The sequence below is a fragment of the Pituophis catenifer genome, unplaced genomic scaffold (genome assembly GCF_029215685.1).
Source record: "Pituophis catenifer annectens isolate HBS135680 unplaced genomic scaffold, rPitCat1.0.hap2 SCAF_8, whole genome shotgun sequence".
Classification (NCBI taxonomy): Eukaryota; Metazoa; Chordata; class Lepidosauria; order Squamata; family Colubridae; genus Pituophis; species Pituophis catenifer.
In genome coordinates this window covers 81925302-81933404 of record NW_027256888.1, presented here as the reverse complement: position 1 = coordinate 81933404, position 8103 = coordinate 81925302, and the positions used below count along the sequence as shown (strand labels likewise).

Below are 8103 nucleotides of genomic sequence, written 5' to 3'. Positions count from 1 at the left end.
AAAAAACAAGGCCACCCAAACGCTGGCAAAATGCTTTTTTTACACCCCGGGCAAGATGAGGGGGTTAAGCATCCTGGCTCAGAAAAGAGTGGATGTGCATTTGCGAATGTTCACTTTGGAGACTGACAAAAATGTGGATTCTGTTAAGCTGTATTCCGTAACATTTCCACGCTGCGGAGAGCGATATTCGACCTGTCCAGGTGTTTTGAGCGGAGAAATTCTTGCTGAATGCTGCTTTATCCTTTCAAAATAAAACAATGACAAAGATCCGTGTTCCTTTACACCGTAGAAGCTCATCCATCCTTAAAAAATAGAAAAAAAAAAATCCAAAATAAATGCCGGTTGGTAAAAAAGAAAATAGAATAGCAAGCAAGAGGACAGAGGCCTGCCGTGTGGCTGAGTTTTGAATTTGGGGGCAGCAGGAAACTTACGGTTACCCGTCAGTGCAGGAGGGCCCAGCAAGGAACTGTAAAACCTCTTTTTCTGCACAATCCCGGCCTGGTGAGTGAGTTCTCGGCCTTCCTGCAGAAAATCACCCCAAATTTAGGCGAGAGAGGACAACGAAAACGATGCGGCGGTTGGAGGCAGATGGTTGCGCAGCTGCCTCTGCCAGAGGAGCGAGCGAGCGAGCGAGAAAAACGGGGGAGACGACGGCGGGAGGACGGATCTTCTTCGCAGTCTCGGGTGAGTTTTGGTAGCACCGTCACCTCTGATGTTCCTCGGGTCCTCCCGCCACGAGAAGGAGCCCGTCTCTTCCGGAACTCAAGACCTGCTCCAAAATGAGGAGGCATCAGCTGGGCTTGATGGCCTTCCAAGATTGCCAGTTCAGGAGCAACTGAAGCCGGCATGGCTGCTGGTGGGTATCCCAGACAGTCTTTCAAAACGGGCGGTCAGGAGATGCAAGCGACGGTCGGTCGGGCTTGTCCCTCGCCAAGGTTAGCAACCGGATTCCACCTTAATGTGTAAAATCTTTGAGAAGCCCGGCCTCTTCTTCAAAGCCTGGAGGGAGAGGAGGAAGAGGAGAGGGGAAGTAACCTGCAACCAGCATCGACTTCCCATCGCCCGGTGCGTTCCCACAGAGAGGGCCTACTCAGGGTGCCGTCGGCTAGACAATGTCGGCTGGCGACCCCCAGGAGTAGAGCCGTCTCTGTGGCCGCGCCCACCCTTTGGAATCAACTTCCCGTGGGTCTTCGGCTGGCCCCTGACCTTTGTACCTTCCGCCGTGAGCTTAAGACCTGGCTGTTTAAACGCCCTAGCTGGGACTGATGGGGTCTACTGTTTTAAACTGGTTTTCAGTCTGTTTTAGTCTGTTTTAATTTGTATTTATTGGGATTGTTTCGTTTGATGTAAGTTGCATTAATATATTTTTTTCCAATTTTCTCAGCAATTGACACTGTTATAAGTTGAGAACATTGAAAAATCAAACACAGGATTTTTTCAAACAAAACATGCAAACAAATCATGGTATAAATTAGGCCTGCAGCTGATCAACGTATTGATTTAACCCTTGTTTCTCTGAAGAGTTTTAATTTGCAGAAAGGCTCACTACGGGCATAAGCAACTCCACAGAGCCCTCTATTTAAATAATTTGTAATTTTTCTCTTCCTTTTTTTGGGGGGGGGATTTGCCTTGCTAGGGGATGCCTCGAAGCAGGACTGGAGTCCTTACTCAAAGCCTCCGGGAGTAACCTCTTGATCCTACGGGTTTCCCACTGCCCCAACATTTTGACGGATCGTTCTCTCTGGCTGGCCAGCTGCTACTGCCGAGCTCTCCAAGCCGTCACTTACCGGTAAGCGGCAGGGGTGGGTTTCAAAAATTTTAGCAAGGGGTTCTCTGCCCGGTTGCTGGGTGGGCGTGGCCATGGTGGGCGTGGCCTAGCCAGCCTCCTGTACCATGACCGCGGCGGGTGTGTGTGTGTTTTTGCCCTCTCTGGGCTGGAGGCCCCATTGCGAATCAATAGTAAAGGTAAGTAGAACCCACCGCTGGGCTGGAGACCTGTTATAAGGGGGACACCTGCCATTCCCATCAATAAGTCACAATGGGTTGGGGGAGGGGTATCCTTGTACCTGGAGTTTGTTGATCATTTCATCAAACATTTTCTTGGCCTCCGAACTATTTGGTTCCTTAAAGTAATCGACAATCCCAACTTGGACCACGATGGATTTCAGGTTCCGGCAAACACCTTGAAGGGGGAGAGAATTTGGTTTGATACTGGGAACGCCGAGGTTCACAAAAAACCAAGATGGCGTCCATGAAGGCAAGGCACTATCATCCATCCATCCCTCCATCCATTCATCCATCCCTCTATCTATCAGGGGTGAAATGCTCCCGGTTCGGACCGGATCGCCCAATCCGGTAGCAATGGCGGCGGGTGGTTCGGAGAACCGGTAGCAAAAATCCCTGTGCACTCCTCCCCCCCATGCCCGGCTGAGCCGCGCGATCATCAGAGGCTATTTTTTTTTACTTTTAAAAGCATTTTTTCTACAAAAATGCATTTAAAAGTAAAAAAAAAAAAAAAAGCCTCTGATGATCGTGCGGCTCAGCTGGGATCGTCAGAGGCTTTTCAAAGCATTTTTTTTTCTACAACCCCTTCAGCCGAAGAGGTTGTAGGGGAAAAAAAATGCCTTTAAAAGCCTCTGGTGATCCCAGCTGACTTGCCTGATCGTCAGAGGCTTTTAAAAGCATTTTTTTCTGCAACCTCTTAAGGTTGTAGAAAAAATACTTTTAAAAGTAAATATATATATATATATATATGTAGGTCTTTGGTTATTCGGGTTTTCTCCCGCGTAAAATTGGAAGTGTCTTGGCAACGTTTCGACGAAGTCTCATTCGTCATCTTCAGGCTGGTGTTCTCGGCTTCGTGCTTCTAGGAGCAATGTGTGATCGCAGCTGTTTCTTCCTTTTAACTGCCAGTGGGGATTGCTCCTAGAAGCACGAAGCTGAGAACACCAGCCTGAAGATGACGAATGAGACATCGTCGAAACGTTGCCAAGACACTTCCAATTTTACGTGGGAGAAGACCCGAATAACCAAAGACCTACATACAAACACCCGCGAAAACCTGAGAAAATATATATATATATATATATATATATATATATATATATATATATATATATATATATATATACACGTACCTTCCTCCTATTTTCCCACAACAACCCTGTGAGGTGGGTTGACGTAATCCTTGATTTATGACCATTGGTTTAACAAGCATTGAAAGTTGCGATGCCACTGAAAACTGTGACTTAGGACCGGTCCTTGCACTTACGACAGCTGTAGCATCTCCATGGTCACGCGGTCCAAATTTTGAGCCCTCCGAACCAATCGTGTATTTACTTACGATGGTTGCAGTGTTTTTGCGACTTCTCAGCCGGCTTCCGACCAGCCCAATTAAGGGGGGAAAGCCCAATTCACTGAAACACAGTGAGCCGCTAAAAGGACCACAGCCAAAAGGTTGCAAAATTGGGCACGACTCACTTAGTGACCGCATTGCTTAGCGACGGAATTTTCAGTCCCAATGGCGGTCATAAGTCAAGGACAACCGTTTGTCGTTCGTGCTGACAAGAATGGCTATTTCTGTTCACGGCTGCCTTGTTCCCAGCAGGCCCATTTCTCTTTGAGGTCTCCCAAAATGGAAAATAAAAGATGTGCTTTTTATTTTGATTAACGGGGCTGCCCGTTTTTAATTGCATCGTTAATCAAGAGTGTGCATCAATCCGTAGAACAAGACAATTTCATAGCAGATTTTATCAGCACCTGGGCTCTTTGGACTGAAGGACAGGCTTGTTCAGTTTTTAAGGAGGATGGGTTACCGGGCACTTTTACATGAGTAATTTAATTTAATTAGCTTTGTTACGGCCATTCTTTCCAGGGGATTTCAGCTGGCTTACAAAAGGCCCCCAAACAATGAAACCATTAAAAAAAAAACTCACATTAAACAGCCAGCCCGGATTTTAAAAAAAATACAGAACAATAAAAGGTAACCAAGCGGAACATACAAATAAGATTGCTGAAAGCACCAACTTCTTATACAAGTAGTCTTGTATAAGCTTGGAGAAGCCACAGGGCGGGGGGGGGGGAGGGGGAGGGGGGCTTAGGGAGGAGGGGGGGAAAAAAAGGGGGGAAAAATCTGTATTTGAAAAACTTTTTCAATAAAAAAAGAAGAAGTCGCAACGGCGCTGAAAAAAGTGACTAATGACCGTTTTTCACACTTACGACCGTTTGCAGTATCTCCATGGTCACGGGATCAAAATTCAGACGCTTGGCCCCTGACTCGTACTTATGACGGTCGCAGCGTCCCCGGGATCGCGTGATCCGTTTTTGCGACCTTCCGACAAGATTAATTTAACGGCCATGTGACTAAATTAACTGCAGGGATTGACTTAAAACTGCCGCGAGGAAGGTTGTAAAATCGGACAAAACTCACTTAGCAACCACTTGCTTAGCAAGAGAATTTTTGGATTCCGTTAATTTATTTATTTATTTATTTATTTATTTATCTATCTATCTATCTATCTATCTATCTATCTATCTATCTATCTATCTATCTATCTATCTATCTATCTATCTATCTATCAAATTTCTATACCGCCCTACTCCCGAAGGACTCAGGGTGGTAAACAGCTAAGATAAAATACAAATAATACAAATATTAAAAAATCCCTTAAAATTATTAAATATTTTGGCCGAAACACAGATTAAAACACCCAATTTATAAAATCACAAATTAAAAATTTAAAAAAGGAGAATTAGGCCACCGTTAAGGCGGTGTAAGTTAAGGATTAACTCTAGTCCCTGACATATGACTGTAACGGAGCCTGCCCTTTATAGTTATAGGTCGCGACGGTCATAAAATGAATCAGTCACATGACCAACTTTTTTTTTTTTTTTTTGCAGCAAACAATAAGCAAATATGGGGGCCGTAAGTGGGAATCCGTCCATCGCTATAGAATAGATGCCGTTTTGCCCGAAATGGAAATAATAAGTCTTGCTTTTCTGCAAAAAAAACCAGAGTTCCGTGACGGTGGCATGCTGCGAACGTCGGTTCATGTGGCCATGTAGTGAAGCGTCCACGGTGTGGCCATGTGAGCATGGATGGATGGGTGGAATGGAGGGCTGACTATCCTCATTTCAGCTCTAGGTCATAAGTCCCGTTTTGCAAATAGGTTGTGATTTTGAACGGTTTTGCTAAGCGACCGTCGTAAGTCAAGGAATGCCTGTATCTGGGCTGCAATATCCAGGTTGACCTGAAGAGGTCAGTCAAAGGACACACAAAACTCTTAGCACCGAGGTGTCCAACCTCGGCTGCTTTAAGACCTGCGGACTTCAACTCCCAGAATCCCCCAGCCAGCTTTGCTGGCTGGGGGATTCTGGGAGTTGTAGTCCGCAGGTCTTAAAGCAGCTGAGGTTGGGCATCTCTGGCCTAGCTCTTTGCTGCCACCTAGTGGCTGACCCAGATTTACACCCCCTACTTTTCACAGCCTGCAGAGACCCCCTCAATTCCTCCCAGTGTCCTCGATGAGGAGCGCCCCCACCTTCAAGGCCCACCTCCCCCTTCCTGAGCTTCTACTCACTGTTGAAATGCAGTAAGGCTTTCGGGGTGACTGGGGTAGACGTCAGAACCAGCATCTCCAGGCCTTTTAAGCCTTCCCGACACACCTCGGCCGCCACCTCTTGGTTGACCTCCGTCACGTGGTCCAGCTCCAGCACTTGAAGACGCATGCAGTTCCGGGCTGATAGGGAAGAAGAAACATTGGAGACTCAGGCCGGACTGGACGTTGCACCTGAGTGGTCAAGGGGTCACGGTCCTGATATAGTAAGCTGGTCAAAATTCTCCAGCCGGCAGGGTTTAAGATGGGTGGACTTCAACTCCCAGAATCCCCTAGCCAGCAGGGTATAATATGGATGGACTTCATCTCCCAGAATCCTCCAGCCAGCAGGGTTTAAGATGGAAGGACTTCAACTCCCAGAATCCCCCAGCCAGCATGCTTTAAGATGGGTGGACTTCAACTCCCAGAATCCCCCAGCCAGCAGGGTTTAAGATGGAAGGACTTCAACTCCCAGAATCCCCCAGCCAGCAAGCTTTAAGATGGATGGACTTTAACTCCCAGAATCCCCCAGCCAGCAGGGTTTAAGATGGAAGGACTTCAACTCCCAGAATCCCCCAGCCAGCAAGCTTTAAGATGGAAGGACTTCATCTCCCAGAATCCCCCAGCCAGCAGGGTTTAAGATGGATGGACTTTAACTCCCAGAATCCCGCAGCCAGCAGGGTTTAAGATGGATGGACTTCATCTCCCAGAATCCCTCAGGCAGCAGGGTTTAAGATGGGTGGACTTCAACTCCCAGAATCCCCCAGCCAGCAGGGTATAATATGGATAGACTTCATCTCCCAGAATCCCCCAGCCAGCAGGGTATAATATGGATGGACTTCATCTCCCAGAAACCTCCAGCCAGCAGGATTTAAGATGGAAGGACTTCAACTCCCAGAATCCCTCAGGCAGCAGGGTTTAAGATGGATGGACTTCAACTCCCAGAATCCCCCAGCCAGCAGGGTTTAAGATGGATGGACTTCAACTCCCAGAATCCCTTAGGCAGCAGGCTTTAATATGGATGGACTTCAACTCCCAGAATCCCCCAGCCAGCAAGCTTTAAGATGGATGGACTTCAACTCCCAGAATCCCCCAGCCAGCAGGGTTTAAGATGGAAGGACTTCAACTCCCAGAATTCTGGGAATTGAAGTCCACAAGTCTTAAAATACCCAGGTTTGGCCACCCCTGCCTTAAACCATGGTCAGCCTGAAGACATGATAAAACCACCTTCCGTGCCTCTTTTCCTTCCTTCTTCCTGGGCCAGAAAGGGTCCCAAATCTGGACTTACCTAAGGAAGCCAGTCCTTGCAGGCCGCAGCCGGCTCCTCCGACGCCCAGGGCTCTCAAGTGTGGCCAGCAACGCCCAATCATCTGCAGACAACGGTTACTAAACCTGGTGGGTTGCTGGCTGGAAAATGTTTTTAAAAGAAGAGAGACAAGAAACGAATCGTGAAGATCACGTCACGGAGATACAAATTAGGAAGAGAACATGTCAACGGAGCTGGTTGGAGCTTCTTCGTAGCTTGATCTCCAGAGAGCGGCGGGGGTGGGGGGGGTTTGCCAAAAAAGAGAAAAGAGACCTGTGAATATCCGGGGGTGCCTCTTACCAAGGATGGAGGGGTGCCACCTGCAGAGAGATGATATCTCGACAACCTGCTCCCAAGGCCCAGATGACTTCATGGCCCACAGGATCGGTGGAGCTCCTAGTCCGGGAAAATAGAAGAAGAAGAAGAAGAAGAAAAAGAGATTAATTCTTCTGGAAAATGGGCATAGATTAAGGAAAGAGACCCATAGATTAGGTCTGGCAAAGGACAGTGGTGAGATCCTCCCAGTTTAACTATTGGTTTGGTGATCGCGTGCTTCGCGGCAATCTGCTCTGCCGCGTGAATCAACTGAAAAGATAAAGGCAGGAAAATAGTACGGGTGGGCCCATCTGATCATCGGGGAGAACCGGTTTGCTCCCAGCTGATCGTTGGAGCTAACGGTTCACCCGAACCGGTCCAAACTGGTACAATCCCACCCCTGGTAGAAGAGCTGCATAGGAAAACAAATACTGATATTTGTCTGTGTTTTTTTTTTTTTTTAAAAAAATCACAGAATGAAGGCAGAGTTGGAGGAAATTGGTTTGCAATTTACCGTAATTTTTTGGGTCACCAGTTGCCTTATCTATACGCTCTCAGAGGTAGGCTGTACTTGTTTCTAAATAAACCAGACTGACTAGAAGTCAGAGGAATTAATTGCACGAGAGATTGGCAGACTTCACCTTAGTTTTCCATTAGGAAGGTGTGAGCATCCTTGACTAAGCTAAATCCCCCCAAAAATCCCTAGGGAATTCCTGGAAACCTGCAGGCAGTCAGACAAATCGGCCATCAACTGGCACATAAAGATAAACAACACTTACACACCTTTCAAAAGAGAGACAATGAAAAAGCTAAAAAGGAAACAAAAAGATGAAACCACCTTCTTGACGGCAATCAACAGGCAAATAGGACAGGCATTAACCCCAGGATTAA

The 8103-nt window shown here is 47.1% G+C and overlaps 1 protein-coding gene across 1 annotated transcript in view; it reads right to left on the bottom strand.

Annotated features, from left to right (window-relative positions):
• Positions 1 to 936: 936 nt before the first annotated feature.
• The window catches only part of FBXO41 (F-box protein 41), a 33394-nt gene continuing 26227 nt past the window's right edge, over positions 937 to 8103 (bottom strand). Inside the window, exons 8-12 of the mRNA XM_070948933.1 lie at positions 7198 to 7293; positions 6880 to 6998; positions 5577 to 5735; positions 2067 to 2182; positions 937 to 999 (exon numbers count right to left, since the gene is read on the bottom strand). Of these exons, the coding sequence (XP_070805034.1) occupies positions 937 to 999; positions 2067 to 2182; positions 5577 to 5735; positions 6880 to 6998; positions 7198 to 7293 (553 nt within the window). The remainder of the gene's footprint in view (positions 1000 to 2066; positions 2183 to 5576; positions 5736 to 6879; positions 6999 to 7197; positions 7294 to 8103) is intronic.